Here is a 23,636-nt window from a genome sequence, read left to right on the forward strand (position 1 = left end):
AATAAATGCTATTGGACTACGAATCCTCACTAAACCAATCAATCAATGGTCTTGTTGCACTGAAGATGACAACCTTATATTTTACTGATCTCCGGAGCTGACGTAAACCTTAAGGCATAGATCTGTTGACTCAATGCAAACCCTTTGAAGGTTGGGGGGGGAGGCTGTCAATTCAACTTTTTTGTATCAACAGTTGTATCTCTAAAACCACTGAGGCTGCGACTACGAGATTTCTTGACTTTTCCTAACTTTTATTCACCTCTATTGAGCTGAAATTTTGAGCGAATAAAGGTTATGAATTGAAAGATATAAGGCATTTCTCAGCACATCCTCTGAAAAATTTCATATTCTATTGTGAAACATTTTCCCACCAGCTGGATGAAAGTAAGTAATTTGGCCCATGTCTCGTTAATCCTAACTGTTTCACAGCGTGAAGGGCATTGGCTGTATGTAAAATAATGTAAAAAAAATTAATCACAACATTACTATGCATGTTCTTCTTTACTCTACCAAAAAATAATGTGTAAACTCACGCTACAATTACACTCATAAGTGACCTCAACATTTCAACGTATATGAGCAGTTCTAAAATTCACATAGTTTTAATTTTCGGATATGTTCAGCATGAATAATTTTACAAAGTGAATCCCAAATTTTAAAACCGTGCCAAAATAACAGAGATATCACTCTTAAAGCATAAGAAGAATTGACAGCCCCCCCCCCAAACTGAGCAAGACTCCAGGAGCCCAACCTTCTAAGGGTTAAAAGTCATGTAGACTTATTCTTGATGCTCCCCTCATTGAAAAATTGTTCTTTGTAGTACCGCTTTGAAGATGGATTACGACTATGAACAAAAGAATAAATTTTAAACTTCAATTTGTATTGAAAATACATGACGTAACGTCTTCCAACCTTATCACATTTTTTTCATTACGTAATATTTACCACCACCAAACCACTTTTGACGATCGAATTTGTTAATTTATTATTCGGTAAAATGTTTAGATGATGTCACGTCATTACGCCGATTTGAGATATAATTTGTTTGTTTGTTTGGTTTATCTTTATCCTGCATTGCGGGAAAGCGGACTTGAGCGCTATGCATCGGTGTACGCCTTCCGACGTACACCTGACCCACGCTGCAGCCGACGGCAATGTCTGTTTCCGGTTGTCTACTCTACTTATGACTTAAATTTGGTACTACCCATTACTCGAAATCGATCACTGGGTAGAGGCAATTATCGTAAAGTTTCTTGCCCAGAGAAACAACAGCAAGTGCGGGTGGCTGGAGTCGAACATGCAGGCTCTCGACTGCGGGCCCAACGCGCTAACCACTCGGCCACTGCTGCTGACATTCATGACGTCGTATGGATGAAAAACTTTTACAAGTTTTATACTCTGATGAGATTAAAGAAGAAACATAAACGATAAATATTGGAGAAATTGAGTCTCCTTTACAACTTAAGAATCGAACAACTCAAAACTGCTGAAACAAAACGTTTTGTTTAAGTGAAAGAATCACTGCAAGCAACCAAAACCAATGCCAAAATGCGCGCGGAAGAAGTCATGGGAGTGTGAGGTATCAAAAATTTAACAGGTTGTTATTTTTCTACATCAATGTGACGTTAGTTAAAACTTTAAAAAGTCTATATCTTTGCTTCTGTAGAAAATCTTTTTATCTACTGTACAATTTAGTCATCAAGGTTTTCCATACTTTTTTTGAAGAGAGAGCTTTTACCTCCCCCCCCCCCCCCCCCCTTGCAACTTGAGTTGACTTGCTTGAGGTTGGGATCCAAATATTAAAAAAATAATATTCATATATATTAAAAGATGATGCCCAAAACATTGGGGGGGGGCAGCTGCCCCGCTTGCCCCCCTCCTGCCGGCGCCACTGCTGCATAGCCGGGGCATATTCACAGAATGTGAGTAAAGAATGTTGTGGCACCTGAGAAGATAGGCTAGCAAAATGTTGTTACTAAATGGATTGATAGCTGGATATGATCCGGGATATGATAGGATCCGGCTCCGATAGATCAGTAGGTTAGGGAACGTTCAAATATTACGTAACGCCTTCGAGGGGGAGGGGGGGTTTATGCAAAGCATTACGTTAGCGTCACATCGGGGGGAGGGGGTTCAAGCAAAACGTTACGTAACGCTTTCGAGTACGGAATGGTAGTTTTTTGTGCTGAATTTGTAGTGAAAAAGCGTTACCGTTACATGGGGGAGGGGGGGGATTGAAAAAGCGTTACGTTGGCGTTACGTGGGGGAGGGGGGGGGGGTCAAAAATTCGGAAAAAAAGCGTTACGTAATATTTGAACGTTCCCTTAGCGCATGACTTCTGGAATGAAGAAACTTCAAGATCAAGCAGCGCTGGTTCGACTCTCGGGGTGTGCGCTTGAGGATTAGCACGTTAAGGATTGCTCTGCATTCAACGACACCTAATAGATGGAATAATTCCCTGGCAACAAGACTTCAACAATCGGAAACTTCACTCTGTCAATTTCGGTGATCGGGCCTGCCTCAGTGGTTCAAAGCCTCTACAAGTATGCAAAACTGTCAGGATTAAGCTCTGCAAGAAGCTTTCCCAATCCGAGGATAAAGATTCAATCAATCAGATAGCAGAATGCATAGAAAATACTAGTCAAATTGCGTTTTTTTGCTTAATTTTGTTTTTTTGCTGAGAACTTTGATTAATCGTGGGAATTTTTATTCTCAGACTGAGAGTGCTTTTTTGAGAGCTTAATCTTGGTGGTTCCTTATCAAGGTTGCCAATTTGGTATATTTATATTTTTTTGTTGTTTGGCATGTAAATTTTGTGTTTGGCATATTTTTGTAAATTTGGCATATTTTGAGTGTGAAGGTAATGATTGATTTAATGAAGATAAATAATTTTGAGCTGTTTGCGCTGAATTCTGAGATGTATCACATATTACATGAATAAATTTGTGTTCTTTTTGAAAGTGATTATTTGTAGTTGGTGCAGTTTAGGCATACACAATTTTTTGATAGTTGTAAATATTTTGTTTCAATTTTTAATTGTTTTTATCTAATTTTGACCTTGAATTCTTGCGTTTCTAATTTGGCATATTTAGGGCATTAAAATCTGGCAAACCTGCTCCCCATGTTTGTAGAGGCTTTGAATCACTAACCCATGCTAGGTCACTGAGTTTGACGAGGTGAAGTTTTTGCAGCGATGTACTCGCATACAACAAATATTAACACCATCAGTGTAAACGCAAACGTTCAAAAAACCATACGCCATTGGCGTCAACGTAACTTGTAAAAAAAGTTGGTGACGTCAGCGCATACACTAGCGTAAACTCATTTTGTTCGCTAGGTGCCAAACATTCACACGGTATAAACTACTCGAAACAAACAAGTTTTATTTTGAATTTCTACGAAGAAACACAAGCATCTGAAAGTGTTCATCTGACATTTTGCTGCATTTTAGTTCCAATATATATGTCTTTGCCCATTAAAAACATTCTTTCAACTGCAGCGCTGGAAGGTATGGACGTGTTGTAGCGAAAAAAAGACATTAAAAAGTATGCGTTGACGCTATGCGCTAAAAAACCGCGAAAACTTTACGGCGTAGCCTCAAGCGACAACTATCCAAAAAATGTAGCCGCAAGCATCAGCGCAAACAAAAAGTCTACGGTGTAGAATTTGCGGCGTATACGTAATCTCTGAGTTTTTGCTGGTTGTTAAAATGATGTGTGCAAAGTATTTCACTAGGTGCTGCTGAAAGGAGAATTGTTCTTGAAATATGTTGCTAGAGCACAAACCAGCACGCTTCATCTAGAATTTTAGATGTTATCTTACATAAAGTGATGCGCTTAACCAATTGAGTTATTGAGGCAGACAACTGTGGAAAATTTGGTTCGAACAGCTCTAAAATCTGCCTAGCAAATGTGTTAAATTTGGTTCGAACAGCTCTAAAATCTGCTTAGCAAATGTGTTAAATTTTAGATTTTGCCGCATATGGTAGTAATTTCATTTGTCACAGTAGTAATTTCAATTTTCACACAAACAAAATATGGAAAATTGTTTTCTGCAACTATCAAAATAAGGATGCTAAGACTTGATTATTTCTCACTATCATTTAGCATTTAATTTCAATAAGAAATAACCAAGTCTTGCGTCATTCATATATTGGGGCATTTAGGTCTTGCTTCATTCCAGTCTTGTGGCCTAGGGATGGCGTCATTCGGTCAGCCGCATTAATTCATAGACCGTTATAGAATGCACTTACAGTTTGGACCATTTAGGTTTTGAAGCTTTAATCTATATTACACTAGAATGGGTGATAGAGATAAGAAATATGATCGCCAACTTCGCTTGTGGGGAGATCATGGCCAACAATCATTAGAAAACTCTAGAGTTTGTCTTGTAAACGTCACAGCAACAGGAACAGAAACTTTAAAAAATTTAATTTTGCCGGGTGAGTTGTTGCGAGCATGAGTTCTGTAAAGATAAAGATATCGTAGCTTATAATTAAGTGTGAAAAAAAAAGAAACACTGTTAATACCTTATTTATAAGGATAACTTTTTGCATATATTATATTAATAGTGTAGTGCCATATAATAGCTAGGCTTATGTATATAATTTTTTTTGTTGAAATAGAAATTTTATTAAATTTTATGTTTAAAATTGTCATAATTTTTTGCTGTTTAAAAGTAAAAATTTGCCTAATTCCTGTTTGTTTAATAAACTTATAAACCTCAAAGTTTCATGCCATTGTTTAAAGCTATAAACTTCTGTTATCGGTTTCAAGTTTTTATATGCTTGCAATGTACTTTGTAGTGTACTTAACTACTTATGCAATGTACTTTGTAGTTCATCTTTTGCTGGAAGTATTTTTTGAAATGTTTTATTTTATTAAAGTTGTATCGCAGGAATTGGAAGTTTTGTTATTGTTGATGGAAGTAGGATTTGTGGTGAAGATGCTGGTAGCAATTTCTTTCTGGATTTAGACTTTATTGGGCAGTCTAAAGCCAAGGTATTCAGATTTAACCATGACAACAATCTGATAACTCTAAACTCTGTGATACCTTTCACAGCAGAAATTTTATTTTCTATCTGCACAACAATAATTGTTATCTGACCTGCAGTAAAGTATGCAGAGTACCACAATTTTCTAAATTCACGAACAAAAATACAAGTGAGTTTGCTGAAGTTTCTACTCTGGAATCGGAATCGCCATTCGGTACATGCATGCATCATAATTGAACACATTGTCAGTGAATAAAAGGTTCCATTCTCTGTTTTGTGAAAGCAACTTCCAATGTTATCTTTCAACCTCTCAACACCATATATATATATATATACTGGTATATACAGCTACAACCTAGCAACCACACGCCACGGCATTTAATATAATACAATAAAGTGAATAATAAACTATATCATAAATTATGAACGTTTTAAGCCATACACATTACACATGTTAGTCCTTATCAAGTAACAAAATAACTGATCATGTTTCTCGGCAGCCGATTGTAGCAAGATTTGACAGCGATAGACACCGTGTTTCGTCCATGAGGCTGGCTCGTCAGTATCGTTCCACTAATTCATGCCACAAGGGTATTCTACCGCCGCTTTCACCAGTCAGTTCAACTCTTATCTTTGTTGGTTGCTGGTTTTGTTGGCCCTTTTCTTTCCACAAAGATCATAATTTATAGTTTATATTTCACTTTATTGTATTATGTACAGTATGTTACATGCCGTGTGGTGACTAGGGTGTATCTGTCCATTGTTCAAGAAAATCACCTCTTTGTGAATATTGTATCAACAGCATATGTTGTGTAAAATTCATGCTGCAGTTTATTTTTTTCCTGTAATATGCCGCCACTGTATCTGTTCTAACTTACAGGTACTGAAAATACCATCATCAAGGCCAAAGGTAGCAATGACTATCGTTGAAAGAAAATAAACTTCAGTAAATTACTGTAGTGAATGCTTCTATGTTGTAGGTTGCAACAGAAATGCTACTGGAGTTAAATCCTGATGTGAAAGGAGAATATGTTGAAGAAAGTCCATCGAAACTCATCGATGATAACCCACAGTATTTCCTGAGTTTCACCGTGGTAATTGCGTGTTCACTTCATGGCAAAGCACTCAAAAAGCTTGCCCAAGCTCTATGGGACGCAAACATACCATTGGTTACATGTGTTTCATATGGATTTATTGGTGAGCTTTACTGTACACTTCATCTCAAAAGATTCGGACACAGAACAAATGATTACGTTTTGCGAAATTATGTTACATTTAATGTGTCTTAGTGGCAAAACAATTCAGACCTGGCACCAATCAATAAAATACACTCCCACTGAAGTTAAAGGCATACCAGTAATTAACTGGTTAGTTTCCCATATAAATGACTCCAGAAACACAGTTCTTGAATACCATTGCACCGTACAAATTTTGCATACATCATAACATGCTTTTACACAATTTCAGTCAAATAATGACTTGGTATATTTGTAGCTGGAAGGCTGCAAGCACAGTTTTGAAGACATTGGTTTGGTTTTTGAATCTTTATCCTCGGACTGACAAAGCCTTCATAGGTTATTCCTGGTAGTTTCGCATACTTGTAGAGCGTTTTGACACAGGGCCGGTTACCATGATCAGATTGACAGTGAAGTTTTCCGATTGTTGAAGTGTTGTTGCCAGGAAATTATTTCATTCATTAGGTGCCGCTGAATGGAGACCGGTCTTTAGAATGCGTTGTTCAAGCGCACACCCGGAGAGTCGAACCAGCGCCGCTTGATCTTGAAACTTCTTCGTCCACGAAGTCAAGCGCAAACCAACTGAGCTATCGGGGCGGACAATTGTTTTAACCCTTTGCTTTTCAACGTTTTTTTGGAAGTTAACTGCTCAAGGGGGGGCCGTTTTTGGATCAAATTCAATCAGCTGTTACGAGTTATCCGCTGATGCTATTTCAACAGAAGTTGCACTGGTGTGAAAGCAAATCATTTGTCTATAAGTTTGAAAACTCATTATTTTAAAATTTTATATGTTAAACTTGATATTTCAATTTTTGCAAAGGTACCCAAAAACGACAATTTTGATTTAACTTGCCGCCTTTAATTAACCGTGCTAATCCGATTTCATGCAAACTTCTAAATAACAAAGAGCACGATCGAACGCACGAAGTGTGTGTGCGGTGTGCCGAATCATTGCATTGATTAGAATTTACGACTTGCGAGCAAATCTTATTGTAAACTACTCACTGATTCTAAAATAGTTACAATCAGAGTAATATTGTTACACGAATTTGAAAAAAACAAAACTGCGTTTGTCTTACATTTTTATCCTAAACTAATGCATTCCGAAACTCATGGCTAGCTTCTAGTTGTATGGAACCAAATTTCTCATAAGTAACACCTTAGCCTGCTTGAATAGCTGTTTACATCTTCGTTTGTGTATTTTAGGTCTACAATTGAGTTTGTAGTATGAATATTTTTAGTAGAGAGAAGACAATTGAACAAGTTGTTGAAATAATCTGAAATTTCTAAGTTCAAATTAGGTGCTTTTGAAATTGTGGATTTGTGTCAAGTCGCATCACGCAGGCCACATCATAAGTCATTTCGCTTACGGGTGTTTATAAACATGACTCATAAATTACATCCACAAAAAATACAGCATTTACATCAACAAAGCTAAGTTCGAAGCTCACTTTTTATTGAAGATTGTGTCAATCAATTTGAAAATACATTTTTAGTCAGCCAGCGTCGAAATAATGCAACAGCGAATTGAGGAACATGCGTAAACAAAGGAAATGTGAAATAACCCACAGTCAGCAAATCTACATAAATTTAACGTTTACAAATGTTGAATCAATGTAAAAGGACTGGATTGCTGACTGGGTCCTTATTGTTTGAAGCACTAAAAATACGCGTAAAAGCGACAACGTCAGCAAGGCAGTGATTATGTTTCTGGCCAAAAAAAAATAACGTTTTACTTCAAAGATAAAAATGATTATAACGAAGCTTCAAAGTTTGTCGTAAAACATTTTACTGAGATACAATAAACATAATCATTTTGTGCCAGATTGTGAGAAGACTTCCTAGATTCTTTCCAACCATTTGCATGATTGCAAATTATTTTCTATAACTTTATATTGCTAAAAAATGGCTTCTTTGTTGAAACAACATGGCTACAATTCTATAAAAAATTCTTAGGCCTACTACATTGAAGCAATGAAATTTTTTTTGTGATTTTGCTGATGACGTTTTACAATATCCGAGAAGTAAAAAATAATAATGATGAATTATTTTACAAAACTGTGGTTTGCAAGTGCTTCACAAAAAATTGTTGGGGGAAAATTTACTATTAGACGTAAAACGTTTGTAAAAGAAAATTGTCGGTTTACGTATTTATAATGTTTATTGCGCTGTTATCGAATTATAAACTGCCTGTAGGCTATTGTCTACCTTTGTGGTTGCCGGCCAGCTTAGAGCAGCATGCAAACTAAGCGTTTATGGTATTTGCATCGTGTTATGATTCTCGAAAATTTCCCACAAGGTCTTTATTTTTATCGTGATATTTTGTGCCTCTTCTGTCCTAAACTTGAAGTTATTGTGGAGCACTATCCACATCGGTTTTTAGACTCAGTCTTCATTGAAAATCTTTTGTGTGGTGCATCATTTCAAGTAGTGTCTTCCCCTAAACTGTTACACAAATCGCCCAGAACCAGGTTGATTATTATGTATCTTACAGCAGTTGAGAGCCCATTATTGTATGTGTGGAATTATTACTGTAGATGTCTGACTAAATTCATGCCAAAGTCGAGCAAATTCTGCTTTCGGGATCCTTGCCGTTATTTACTGTATTTTTTGTTGATAAGTTTAGGCAGCATTTTTCCAAGATAAATGAAGACATCGGTTTTGTTCGTCACTTAGATTTAGTTTTCTCAGCATTATTTATTCATTCTTTGATCCACTAGTTTGTCCCACTTTTGGTATAATCGGATCATTTATAAATGGCGGGTCTTCACAATAGCCGGCCTCTTATACATTGGCGCAACGTATTCAGATGTTGAATCAATGATGAAGAAAGCTGATTTGTTGTTTGTCTTATGTGACGCCTAAATTTATGCCTCGTCTACAGTACAAAATATTTTGTAATGTACATTGTGTACATTGTACATTTTGTTTGTAGGCCTACATTACAAAATATTTTGTAATGTAGATGAGGCATTATCATCTTTATTTTGCGCTCTTTGGAACAAAACACAGTGCACTGTGAAACAAAAATACAGGACATAACAACAAGTAGGCGACATAAAGCAGTGAAGGGACGCCATCGAGTTAGCTGCTACGTGTAAATGGAGCCTATCTCATAATTTTGAGTGTATCTCACAATTACTGTTTGCAAAAACGCTATTTCTCCGGCTTCTCCCAAAAGCATTTGCAGTGATACATTTCCTCAATTGCAAGTTTTGTCAATGAGAGCATTTCCATAGAACGTTTACTTCGAAACCAGGTTTTCGTGTCTTTATCCAAGAGAAGATTTCTTATTGTAACGTTTTTTATTCGTCAATGAATATTATCTGCTTGAAACAACTGTTTTGAATATTTTGTGGCCTCCATAGCCTACTATTTTGATCGTAGATTGCTATTCTTCTTTGTAGAGCTGATAACGCAAAAAAGCTTGCTATTATTGTTTCTAATTAACAGCTTTGCGATCACTGGCTTTTCTTTGTAGCATAAGAAATAACGCGCTTTGTATTATTGAGGTCAAACCAAACAAAAGAAAGCAAGAGGATGCTTCTCTCTGCTCGCGCATATCGATGCACGAAGCAATTATGAGCTTATGGCTTGTCATCGCAATGTAATCCATTTCACGCTTTGCTGGAAGTTAGCTAGAAATAGCAAAAATTCACCAAAATCTTGAATTTACAAGAAAACTACACAACTTTTAGCATCAAATTTAATATCATCAGATCCGCCTGGCAATTTTAGGAAAAGTCAAGAAAAACCAAGTGCATGGCGTTACTGTGCTTCAAATAATTAAAGGAAATATGAGGGGGGGGCCAAATCTGGCCTCCCTTTGAGGAGCAAAGTGTTAAGTCATTTTTTTGTTTGCCTCATTATCCAGGTTACTTAAGAATGGTTGTACAGGAACATTGCGTGATAGAGTCGCACCCAGACAATAGCCATGAAGACTTACGACTGGATTTCCCGTTTCCCGAACTATCAAGTTTTGCCGATTCAATAGATATTGATGCTCTTGACAAGAAAGATCACTCCCATGTTCCATACCTTATTATTTTATACAAACTCTTACAATCGTGGAAGTTAAAAAATGGTGCTATGCCAAAAACGTGGAAAGAAAAAAAAGCTTTCAAAGAAACTATAACTACCTCGGTGAGGACCAATGAAAGTGGAGTTCCTGAAGACGAAGAAAACTTTGAGGAAGCGACCAAGCATGTCAACAGTGCTCTTGTACCAAGTTCTGTTCCTTCTCAAGTACGAAAGATTTTGGATGATCCAAAATGCGTGACAGTGACTGAGGACAGCAGCAATTTTTGGGTCTTAGCTAATGGCCTTCGTCAATTCATTGAAAATGATGAGAACGGACTTCTGCCATTGCGTGGCTCATTGCCAGACATGTTTTCGGACTCTGAAAAATACATTAAACTTCAAAACATTTATCAAGAGAAAGCAAGGCAAGATATGGAACGGTTAATGACCTACGTATCAGAGACGTGTACTAACTTTGGTTGTGGAAATGGTCGTTTGCCGGAGCGCGACATAAAGCGTTTCTGTCGCAATTCGCATTTCATAAAAGTTGTCAGGTAAGCAATTGTGTTTTGCAATTTGCATCCAGCTGTCTTTAAAATATCCAACAGTAAATAACAGCATTTCGAAGCTGCTGGGATTCATTCCTCAAAAGAAGCTAAGAAAAAGTTTTTCACAATCCAATGCTGGAGAGTGGCAGGGATTTTGACATAGTCGGAGTCGTTAAAAAAAAGCTCCAGCTTGATACAAAATGATTAACAATGAGCTCAGCCTCATGGGCGAAACACGTGTCTATCGCTGTCAATTCTTGCTACAAATCGGCTGCCGAGAAACAAACAAATTTGTGTTTGCTAATATTGTTTTTTAAAATTATTCTGTTTTATGTTTTAAAACTTATCCAGAAAATAGAAGTGTTTGTTGTAGTTAGTTTTTGTGAAAATCGTTGTTTCAATTGCGATCACAATTTAAGTGAAATTAAACTTTAAAAAAATGAAAGAGCAATAATCGAAAAAAATCTGGCAACACTGAAGTCTGAGTCTATTTTTGCCCGATTTCACAGCTCTGGTATTAACCAGCGCACTATCATTCAATGAAGTTTTTCTCCTTACATTTGAACGCATTGAGGTGCAGATATATTTGTTGGAACCAGGGACTGAAATGGTAAATGCTTTCTAATTTTCTTCTATTTGCTTATTATAAAGAGACCTAAGTCTAAGGGATGAAGACGCCAATGTCTCTTAACTTGTTTTTTGTTAAGTCTTGTTCTGCTTTTTTCATATCATTCACACATGTCGTGCTCATTTCAGAACAAGGTCTATTGAAAGCGAATATACCACTCCGTCAAAGTCTATCATAGATAGTCTTTCTTCTGAAGAAAGCTCTGATGCCCAGTGGTATGTCATGATGAGACTGGTGGAACAGTTTTTCACAGCCAGTGGGAAATATCCAGGTCTGCAAAGCGAAGAACTAGAAAGCGACATTACGAAACTCAAGGTAGTTTTACAGCATTTTCAAAAGTAAAAATTTGATATACAGCCTTCCCGATGTTTGCATCATTACGTTTTGCGCTCTAACTGCCTAAATCTTAATTGCCATAATATCAGCGTCGAGTCAAAGCAGTTGAACACTTGAGTTATAAACAGAATTTTTTAAGAAAAAAGAGGTTAAAGTTAACCAAACCACGCATTGATATTTTCCTGGTTAGTGTGACAAAATCAGTGCCGGTCTTTGGGGTGTGCAAACCGTGCGATCGCACAGGGCCCGCAATTTACTCAGAAAATGCAGTAATTTTGTCATTTCCAATTGAAAAATTCAACAAAGGAATTAGCAACAAGAAAACATAGAGACTCAACGGGTGCAACCTATTTCGTCCCCTGAAAAGATCGAGAAAAAAAACAACATAGCCGAAGTTGCTGATCGGAGTTGCCGCAAACATTTCAAATTTCTCTCGATCTTTTCAGGGGACGAAATAGGTCGAAATTTAATTTTGTTACTCCGATTTCAGGGTACGAAATAGGTTGCATCCAGACTCAACATAGCTTTATTTCCGAAAAATGACAAAGAATGCATGATCTTATCCTTCTGCTACGCCACCAGACAGCACCATTTTACAGTAAGGCCTATTCATACCCAAATTTTGAACATGCTCTCAGAATGCCCCAAATTCAAAGTAATTTTTCAAAATTTTCTGAGGGAGGCCACCCAGACTCCCCGCCGCTGAGTGTCGCCTTCGGCGATCACGCTGTCAGGCTTCGCCTGCCGACCGTCAAACCACCCCCTCCCCTTTTAAAATACCTAGCTACGCTACTGAATTGGATCATTGTCATTGGGGCCCGCAAAGCATATTCCGCACAGGGCCCGAAATACCCAAAGACCGGCACTGGACAAAATTCATCTTTTTACAAAATAAACCACAGTCCACTTAGGAAATCTACTCTGAGAAGAATCAAATCACACAATTTTAACCTTCAAACTTTTAACAAAACTTGTTAAAAACTCAAACTTGTGACTTGAGTAGTTCTTAAACCCAATTCTATTTAGTGTGGTCTTCGAGAGATGTTTCGCACTTGGGGAATCCCTGGAGCGACCGAAGCAATTTCGGATGATTACATTCAGGAGATCTGCAGGTGCGGAGGTGCTGAAATCCATTCCATAGCAAGCTATATGGGCGGAGTTACTGCGCACGAGGTCATCAAACTAATAACAGCTCAATACGTACCTGTGTCTAATGCCTATATATATAACGGTATCAAGTCTACTTCCATGACTTTAGAAGTGTAGACTCATTAATAAAATGTTGAGATTTCGATTACTCTATTTCGCTTTGTTACATTTTATATTAGGCCACCCGTCACTCAGCCATTGTTTGGTATCTTCGTCACAACTGTCGCTGTTAAATCAATTACTGTTCCGCTTCTCTGACAACAATACCTTTATTGCACAAAATTGAAGAAATAAGGCTATAAAACGCGCATACACCAAGATTGGCTGATTTCACCCACATCGTAATAAACATATCGCACAAAAACGATTTTGATGTATCGCATCAAACAATTTAAAAATCACACGATTTGTAACTTTATAATCATAAATACATAACCGGATGCACACTAGATGTTAGCAAAGTTACGGGTTCAAATTAAGGACACCCTTCTAGACATGCAGTAGTATTGACAGGGGGTCTAGATGCGTAGATGGTACTTCTGGACCCTGACTAGGGATGATTTAAGGGTCCCGTATTTTTTGGATATTGAGTTTTTCTAAACTGGCTTGGTTTGGGGCCCGAGGATATCATTGGTACCGGGCCCAAATTATCCTCAACGGCCCTGCCTACATGTGCATTAAGGGCTGGATACACCAACATTAGATCCTTTAAGCGGCCGATTAAGCAAATCCAAAATTCGATTGCGCTACGCTCATCGGAGAATCGCCGATTCTAATCAGCGGATTACGGTTATTGTGTAATGTAGAGCGGATGAAGCTCCTCAATTGGTGAACGTGATTCACCGTTGGTGCATCAAACCATTTGAGCGGATACAGAGCATTGTAAAATTTTGTATGCTGGAATCTAGCCACCGATGCGTTTCGTTCAGTTAATACTAAGATAGAAGGAACTTTAGCATCATATGAAAAGTAAAAGAGCTGCGTTTAAAAATAAGAAACAACAGATACAAAAGATATGGTAATAAAAGGTTTCTGTAGACTCTTAACCTCAGTTCTGGCTTCTCGGTGTTTTGGAATTTGCTAATCATAAACAAAAGATATGAACTGGAAATCGAGTTCTAACTGAAAAGTGATCTTTGGTCCAGTTTAACCGAACATTACCCAGCCAGCAAATCAGTCCGTTTTTGCATTGAATCACCACCAGCAGATGTTGAAAGGATGTATTTGTTGGCTGGAGTGGATACTGGTCTACCCCGGGTATATTACATTTTACTCGATAATAATTAATACATGAAGTGCGGGCTAAAAAATAAGAGCACACATGCCAATTAGTGCAAATTACAACGTGGAGAAAGTTTGGGACCACACCAAACTGGTCTGATTAAGTGGAGTTGACTCCCTTAGGAAGCGGTGCAAGCATTATGACGCCCTTAGTCAGCGAATCAAAACCATCATACTGTGTTATATAGCGTGGCGAAAAACGCCATGCTGGGTGGGTATATAGAAAGTGGCATTGCTTTTTCGTCGTATCTGGGCTAATGTCGAAAGCCAATCTTCGTGACTTTAACAAAGGCACAACCGCGTGCTCTTGATAGGTGTCGAACAAAAGCTCACTTGATACCTGATCGTGGAAAGAACTTATTTGTTTTCCCGATTGTTCTCTGGTTTGAGAACAGGAGCTTCACTGGAGTTGCCATTTTCGAAGGAACTTGGTGATAGCTCTTCAGCAACAACATCTGTTGCCTCCGTGCATGCAGACTAAGTTTGTGTAGGTTCTTCACTGCCAGCATTTGTAGCATCAACAACACTTTCAGTTGGACTTTGTATTGGTTCTTCAGTGTGAACATGTGTTGCATCAACACTTTCAGTTGGACTTTGTATCGGTTCTTCAGTGTCAACATTTGCTGCATCAACACTTTCAGTTGGACTTTGTATCGGTTCTTCAGTGTCAACATTTGTTGCATCAACACTTTCAGATGGACTTTGTATCGGTTCTTCAGTGTCAACATTTGCTGCATCAACACTTTCAGTTGGACTTTGTATCGGTTCTTCAGTGTCAACATTTGCTGCATCAACACTTTCAGTTGGACTTTGTATCGGTTCTTCAGTGTCAACATTTGCTGCATCAACACTTTCAGTTGGACTTTGTATCGGTTCTTCAGTGTCAACATTTGCTGCATCAACACTTTCAGTTGGACTTTGTATCGGTTCTTCAGTGTCAACATTTGCTGCATCAACACTTTCAGTTGGACTTTGTATGGGTTCTTCAGTGTCAACATTTGCTGCATCAACACTTTCAGTTGGACTTTGTGTCGGTTCTTCAATGTCAACATTTGTTGCATCAACACTTTCAGACTGACTTGGTATCAGTTTATCAGCAACGTTTGTTGCATCGGAACTTGTCTGCACCAGATGAGAATCTGATTTGTTTAACAGGGTACTGCAGGTATGAGTTGATGTCGCCAGTGTAGAAAAACTGGATGACTTCTTTGTTTTAGTTGTAGGCTTCGTTGAGCACTTGGTCCTGAAAATAATGGAAGCAATTTGTAACATGCAGTAACCAGTGGCGTACGGTGGCCATTGTTTTGGGGTGTTTAAATTTTTTAAAAAGCTTTAGACACATGCTTGATTGGCACAGTGACTCTTTATATTTTATCATGATTTTGATATGATCTAAACAGCTATAAAGCAAACTGCAAACAGTGTATGTTTAAAGCCTGCTGAAAAAATTTAAACACCCAAAAAAGAGGCCACTGACGGTAACCTAATTCGATTGAAAAAACACTTTTTAGGCATGTCCAATTGTCCACATTCTTAACATGTCGGCTGATACCTACAGACAGTACGGTAGCACAAAAGATTTTATACGACCGAACATGAAGGCAATGAAGCCAATTTTGTTGGCACTATCAATCTTGCGATTAAGCGTATTGTCAAGACTTAGTGGTGTACCTCTTGAGCAGTGTCGAAGCGATCACCACTCGACCACGCAGCTGACATCGTGTTGGTTGAAAATTAATTTAGCGTAGGCCTACAACTCACGCAAAAAAGAGAACATGAGACGTTAATCAGACATTTATACAGAGTTAACATTTCCATCAGGTAATTATGCACAGTTTTTTTTTTTACCTGACTCCTATTGCGTATAAAACAGCGTCCATGTTCTTGGCATAATCTAAATGGCCGTCGATCACTGAGCTGAGATCTATGTTAATCATGCGCCGGTTCTCCCATGCAATTGGCCCCAAGCCAGCCACTTTGACTTGTACGGAGCTGGTTCGATACAAAAACTTCAACAGCCAATCTGATCTGGAAATATTCGATAAAGTGTTCGGTTTGATGAAAGAAGGCGCTAGAGCAATGAAATTGGGTCGAAATAACTCCAACAACCAGTAAGCGTGGCGAAATAGCTGCAAAAAGGGAACCCATTGCTAGCATGAACAAACACCTGGTCGGATCAACGGAAGATGGAACAAACAAATGATGAAGTACCGGTGGTTCAAACTACTCAATCAGAAAATCGACCCATTTTTGCATTGATTCAACGATATCTTGCATTAATTTTTAAATCTTAGTGTGTTATTCGTCTGCATAATAACCATTCGCTATCTCCGCTTGCAGCAGATTGCGCATCAACATGGGTTACTTGACAGGGTTCCATGTGATTTTATGAGCCGTACTGCTTCCATGCTGATTGCTGGCTCAAGGCACATTGGAAGAGGGTGAAATGTCACCAGATTATTACCCGACTTATCCTCACTGCGTTATGCAAGAAAGAACACAATCGGTACCCTTTTTAAAGTTTTTGGTATGACCCGACCTGGAATCGAACCCAGGGCTATCAGCACCAGAGCCGAGGGCGATAACCACTGAGCCACGGGTGCTGGTTATGGTTATTCGTCTGCATACGTTGAATCAATGCAAAAAAAAGGATTAATTTTCTTGACTGGATGGTGTGATGCCTTGATGACAAAAACAACTTGCCTGCAGTAGCCATTGGTCACTTGTCCCGCAATAACGGAAGATAACTTTTCCCAATCTTCAGGCTTTCCCGTAACGGGAGCCCCAAGCATGTAAACATCTTCAATGATGCCTCGATGATCTAGTTCGAAAATTGCAACAAATAAGTTATTGATTCAATGAAATAAAGTTCTACACTTTCAGCAAAACAGTTGGCAGGCTATTTTAGTGTAACACGGTGATAAAACGATGAAACAACGGGTTGGTAATTTTTAAATTAAACATTTCCTGCGACCTTTGCCAAATGCACAAGCAATTTACACACGAACGACTAAACACGAGCAGATTCTAAGGGTCATGGAACCTACTTTTTCGGTTTGACATTTCTAGCAAGCAGTGGTATATCACTCGTGCACCCAAGCTGCAACCGATCAATGTCACAGGTCGATGGCCGTGCTCTCTGGCAAGCAAAACTTCTGCAAGTTGTTTCCCGACCTGAAAAAAGTGATTTTTAAGCTTGTGTTGGATGATAGGCTACTTAATAACCCAATTTATCAACAACAACAAAAAATCGTACAAACAAGATAATCAACAAAACAGTCACGGTAACTGATCTATATGTCTGTTAAATCAAGTGTCTGACTTTTAGCAGAAAAATCTCAGCAGCATGCAAACAAAGTTCACCCCGAAAGCTCAGTTGGTTGGCGCGTTACTTCTGAAACGAAGAAGCTTCAAGATCAAGCGGCGCTGGTTCGACTCTCAGAATGTGCGCTTGAGCAACGCACGTTTAGGATTGGTCTCCATGCAGCGGCACCTAATGGATGGAATAATTTGCTGGCAACAACAATCGGAAACTCTACTCTGTCAATCTCGGTGACCGGGCCGTAAATTTTTTTTACCCACGAACTTTTTGTTGCTTCGCATAGAGTTTGTATTTATACCGTGCGAATGCAAACATTTTTCGTTGGCGTGTTTGGTTCAGTGGTTTCGTCTTTTGCCTTATGTTCGTGAGGACATTGGTTCGACGACCATCGAAGTCAAATTTTTACTCATTACATTAATTTTGCGGTGCACAAAAGCTGTTCAAAAAAAGTAAGGTTAGGGTTAATTCTTAATCAATTCGGAAAATCTTACTTTTAGACTAGTGACCAGATTCAATTTCTTTTCCTAACTTTTTTAAACTTGACTTGACTAGGTGTGTCTCCAGGCCACGTTTTTTTTCAAGTTCAATGTTTAGATTTGGACCTGGAGGGCGAAAATCGGTAAAAACAGTTACCCGCGCCGCGCGGTTACCAGTACATAATGGCTACACTTACAGAAATATGCAAATGAGACAAAAAGTTTGTGGGAAAAAAATTCGCAACCGGGCTTGCGTCAGTGATTCAAAGCCTCTACAAGTATGTGAAACTGCTAGATTAAGCTCTGAAGAAGCGTTCCCAGTCCGAAGATAAAGATTCAATCAATCAAATGTTCCATGTCACCTGCGTTGCCCGCTGCACACACACGCTCCAAGGATTGTCAATCACACCTGCGGCTGACACAAGTGAGGCAGGCCATGCCACGGCAGTGATAAGCCCTGGAATTCAAATTACAACGTTACATTAGCACGGGAGATTAGCCTATAGAAGTTGAAAAGAGACTTGGTTCAATCCATACCCGACCTATATCTTTTGATTCCGGAGCTATAAAGTACAACAACTGACTTAATCACAAAAAGATATACTCGCCTGCCAGCACTGTGTACTTTAAAACTTCGGTGGCTGCCACACTCATTAAGCTGTCAAGTATATACTCAAACGCTTTGCCAAGTCGCTTGAGGTGTTTTGATTCCCATACCAATGAATATTGCTCTTTGGAGTTGAGCATATTTTTCCATGGAGTCATAAAGCCATCTACAAATAATAGGTTGTGGCTAATCGTTTCATCAAGAACCAAAAAGAGAAAACAACAACATAATCAATAACAAAAAAGCAACAAAGCTACCACCATACAACAGAGGTAGCATTACCAGAAAGATGGAAAAGCATCACGAAACCTTTCAAAATGCTCATGGATATTGCTATTGATGTCTTTTTTTTTATATAACTGTATGTTAGGTCACCTGAAAGTGATACACAAAGAGAATAATATGGTCAGTTTGGTTGAAACCTACGTTCTTGTATATTTGACAAGATACAATAATAATAGAAAAGTGAACGAATTTTGTTGGTTTTCATTTGTTGGTACATGATCGTTTGATGGACCGACGGCACAGAACGTACAACGATTTTACGGCCAGCATCTGCTTTCTCCTACATTACAAACTGCTTACCGTTTCCATCGTCCGATAGCCAGCCAGACACAGCTATGGTTATGCTTGGTTGCGCTGACACAGTGAGTGGCTTAAACAAAAACTCGTCGATGCCCCCCACTCTGCGCTTCATCTTGTACCCTGTCAAGCCGGCACCAGCCGCTCCAAATAAGGAAGTGATGACCGCAATTCCAGCAACAGAGCCGAGAGCAGCTGCAGATGCACCGCCAAGAATTGCTCCTAAACCGAAACATAATCTTAAGCATTTATGACCATTGATCATACATTTGTTTTACAGTAGAATTCGTCAGTTCGTCTTATCCGTCACATTTTTGTCGGTCCTGGTTGCGTAATTCATAACGTTGACCTGTTTGCATAATTTGTCACTTCTGCTGATTCCCTAGAGGTGACGAATTAGGCGAATTCTACTATACTAACCTTCCTTAACCCACAAACACGAGATGCTCAAGGATGTAAAACTAAAAGTGCAAAAAATATTGTAAGGCTTTAGCACAAAATGATTAGTCACGTATTATCCATTAATTAGCTTAAAGGCCTGACTGCCTGGTATCTTACGTTGCCTCAAAATGCAAACATAAAACCTTGTATGAACAAGCAGAAACTTAGACACACATCAATGTTCAAAGAGTTCATGTAGTAATCCAAATTTGCATTGAATGTTGGCATTTGCACAACAATCTAATCAGAATTGATGTCGTCCCTTACCAGCTCCTGCTGCTACTAATGGAGCGGCCAGTCCTCCAGTAAGTCCAATCAAAGCGCCACCACCAGCAGTTGCTACTCCGATCAGAGCATACCTTTTCCATTTTCTACTTTTTGCTTTCTTTGCTCTTACGGCTTCTTGCTCTCTGTGATGGTATATACCACATTTTTGAATTGCATACATTGAAGATCTTAAATTTCCATTGGGTCAGCAAATAATATCATGAAATAGGAAAACTTTCTTACAATTTTTCTTTTTCTGTGCTCTCTCGAAGCATTTCAATTAACTTTTCTTCCACTGATTCCAAATCTTCATAGATCACATGCATTTTCCATAAAACATGGCGAATAACAAATCGTGTTCGTGCATCGTATCGACCTTGCGATGATGTGAGAGCCCACAGGACCATATCATTGGCAAGAAGCAGTGAATCTTTCTGCGATCAAAAAATGAAGCCTAACACAATTGAATGAATATTATCCATACAAATAGCCAGCAAATTTGAAGCATGCTAGGGTATTTAAAACAGCCATTGTATGGGTTACCGTAGTTATTATGGTGTGAACTACAGAATCAATTTGATGTGTTTGTTTCAGAATCATGTTTGATGCAGCTTCTGGTTTTGGGAAAAAAATAACAGACTTGGCAGCATAAAAAGTAGTTCAAACTTAAAGCAAAAATAAAGATGCAGATACAAATTATTACCCATGTATCATGTTTGAATTTATATATAAGCAAATAAATAGATTACTCAAACCACTCTAACCATCCATTGTTTGAATAATTGTTTTCAAAGCATTACATAGGTACTTATGAGCACATCACTATAGACAGACCAACAGTTTTTCAACAAAAGTTAATACAATACAAAAAAATGCAACACTTGCACTGTTTTTGTTTTCATAAATCACATCTATTCGGTTAATGCATCTTGCAAGCTGCATACCTTAATAGTTTCATTTTTTGACAAGCTATCAGTTAATATTCCGGTAGACTGCATGCCATGTCCGTCTGATATAGCTTCCATAGTGCTACAAACATTGTTTGAAAGGGAAAGATGCATTGCAAACGATGTGGCAAATGAGTGGCGGAAATCCCTGCAATTGCAACAGCTCAAAAATACCACAAAAATTATCTAGAAACATAAACATCTTGTGTAGTTGTTACAAATTGTTCATTATCCTCAACAGAATTCAGAATGGTGTAAGTGGTGCGAAACATCCGTGCCAAAGATAAAAACAACAACAAAATGATAGAAAACTAGGCTAATATTGTCAAAAAAGAGATTGACAGTTTTGTATAGATCTGCTCTCCATTCAGCAGCACCAAATAGATGGAATATATAACTCTTAAAAGTAACAATGGCTTCAACATTGTGAAGAAATGGGCATTCTTCCCGGCTATCAGCACAAGGCTAAGCACTCACTAGTACAGCGAGCAGTTGGGATTCGCTAACCATAACGGTGTACCTTCCACGCTAGCCATTCAGACCATCCAATCAACAATATTAATGGCTTCAACAATAAAAAAATATCACTCTGCCAATCTTGGTAACCGGCCTGCGTCAAAAGCCTTTACAAGTATGCGAAAACTATCAGGAATAACCTATCAAGGCTTTATCAGTCTGAGTATAAGGATTGAAAAACCATTCAGCATGTATTATACCAATACTTAAAAAACTGCATACTAATAAAATGTATGACACGACGCTGGTGTAGGCCTAAGACTTAAAATAGTATTGGCAAAAAGATGAGAAAACAAAATAAAGCGTATCAGGTTATTAAGGTTCTCCAACTGACTGACAAATATCCTATCTAATATATACAATAGGTTACTGAAGTAGCCCCACCATAAAATATTATTCTACATTAATAAGGATTAAGCTAGCAACAGAAGAAGAATATTTCTTTTCTGTAACAAACCTCTCTTCAGAAGAATCATATAGAAAGTGTAAAACTGTAGCACATAAACTGGCATAACTAAACTTTGCAAAATCATCAAGATTTTCAAGAAATGAAAGATTTAACACAGTATTCAATTTTTCGTCAGTGTCTTCAACAATACTTTCTTGTTGGTCTGATTTTGCTTCAGGACTTGGAAAGCTTGGCAAATCACCATGTTTTTTCATAATGGTACTAACTGTGACAGTTATTTAATGACTATTACACAATTTTATAAAAAAAAACAACAAGTGAAAATGAAACATTTTTAATGTTCTGTGAACAATGAAATGTATTATTTAACCTTCAATCATTGCAAATTTCTTATGATGAATCTGTTGCATTTCATGCTATAGTCTATTATGACATTTGCGATGGCTAAAAATCAAAACAAACCTTATTGTTTTTTATGACACATTACACTAAAATATGTTCATAGGCTCATAGCATTCCTAAATTCCTTACAATATTAAAACAAAACATGTTATTATATATCCAGTTGATTCATATAACCCAGGGTTACTCAACTAATCTCAACAAAGGTCCAGTTTGAAAAGTTGAATATTTTTAGCGGTCCGGTGAATAAGTTATTTCACACGCAACCACGAAAGTTAAACTATCATACCAAACCACTTTCTTAGGTAAAATGTAACTCGAATTGGATTTCTGAGGAAGTGTTAGGGAGTCTGGGAGTCGAAGCCCCCCTGGCAACCAAGATAATCACAGTAAAAATTGCTTCCTCCCAGTAGAAATCTGTTTAAAGAAGCCCTGAAACGTGGCAATGAGGTTATCAATCAATCAAGTTTATTTTCGACATAGCTCCACATTCATTTTTAAAATACACATCAGAAGATATAACAAATAGCTTTTTTTTTTTATGGAAACTACACCATGGAGGCACCGAAAAAACCACGCGGTTACCTAAGTCAAGGTGCCCCCCACATGGGATGTTTTACTGGATACAATATATAATTGGATAAATAGTATATAGTACAGAAAAAACAAACAAACACAAAGAAAAACAACAACAAAAAAGGAAAAAAAAAGTTATCAACAACAGTAGCCTAAAGCAACAATATAATCACAAAATGACACTTAAATGGGTCAGTAACTAGTACCGTAGCCTAGGACAGTTTATCAATGCCAACAATGTAAATAATGCCAAAAATCAGCTTTAGTAATTTGAAATGAGTTGTTTTTATATTCCTTTTTGAAAGAAGAAAACGATAGATATTCTTCCAAAAGCTCAAGGTCCACCATCAGCATCCAGAAGGTCCAGATTCGGACCGCGGTCCCGCAGTTGAGTAGCCCTGATATAAGCTAACAGCGCAAGCTTATTCTTTCATTTGGCCGTTCGCTGTCAACAACTTACATGAAATCAGAGATAGTGAAATTACTCAGCGCTCATGCGGTGCAAGTGCAACAATGTAAATAAATACCCACGTAGAAAAATGGTCAAAATGGTACCGTGCGTCCGTGCCTGTACCTTTCCGGAACCGTAGTCCGTAATACTGAAAAAACACCATCAGCTGATATCCATGGATCACTGAATTAGATAATTCCGTGATCCATGTGATATCTCGGATTAATCATTGAATCGTACAATTTTCTATTTTTTTCTATGCATCCGTTAAATTACACTGCTTTAAACAATTTTGGTGGAGAGGTGATTTTTTTTAACCATAGACAAATAAAACCTAACAACCAGTCGGCGTTTAACATAATAACATGAAAATGAACTAAAAATTACAAACGTTTTCGGTCATACTCATGTTAGCCCTATTCAGTAGCGTAGCCAGGAATTTTGAAAGGG

At 38.0% G+C, this 23,636-nt stretch overlaps 2 protein-coding genes across 2 annotated transcripts; one reads left to right on the forward strand and one right to left on the reverse strand.

The window, feature by feature from the left end:
• Window positions 1-3,882: 3,882 nt before the first annotated feature.
• On the forward strand, window positions 3,883-13,062 carry LOC145782778 (NEDD8-activating enzyme E1 regulatory subunit-like). Its single transcript, XM_082594539.1, has 6 exons — window positions 3,883-4,441; window positions 4,897-5,000; window positions 5,974-6,190; window positions 10,103-10,802; window positions 11,553-11,739; window positions 12,787-13,062. Exons 1-6 carry the CDS (start codon window positions 4,300-4,302, stop codon window positions 13,024-13,026), a joined length of 1,590 nt encoding a protein of 529 aa, XP_082450665.1. The 5' UTR covers window positions 3,883-4,299; the 3' UTR covers window positions 13,027-13,062.
• Window positions 13,063-13,168: 106 nt separating this feature from the next.
• On the reverse strand, window positions 13,169-22,011 carry LOC145782862 (transmembrane and coiled-coil domain-containing protein 4-like). The gene is made up of 11 exons (XM_082594628.1): window positions 21,806-22,011; window positions 20,830-20,980; window positions 20,129-20,319; window positions 19,886-20,028; window positions 19,181-19,399; window positions 18,597-18,761; window positions 18,351-18,445; window positions 17,238-17,364; window positions 16,894-17,011; window positions 16,039-16,218; window positions 13,169-15,433 (listed from the first exon to the last, which is right to left on the reverse strand). The coding sequence occupies exons 1-11, from the start codon at window positions 22,009-22,011 to the stop codon at window positions 14,668-14,670; spliced, it is 2,361 nt and encodes a 786-aa protein (XP_082450754.1). The 3' UTR covers window positions 13,169-14,667.
• Between the last annotated feature and the right edge of the window lie 1,625 nt (window positions 22,012-23,636).

Source organism: Aplidium turbinatum, chromosome 14 (assembly GCF_918807975.1).
Source record: "Aplidium turbinatum chromosome 14, kaAplTurb1.1, whole genome shotgun sequence".
Classification (NCBI taxonomy): domain Eukaryota; kingdom Metazoa; phylum Chordata; class Ascidiacea; order Aplousobranchia; family Polyclinidae; genus Aplidium; species Aplidium turbinatum.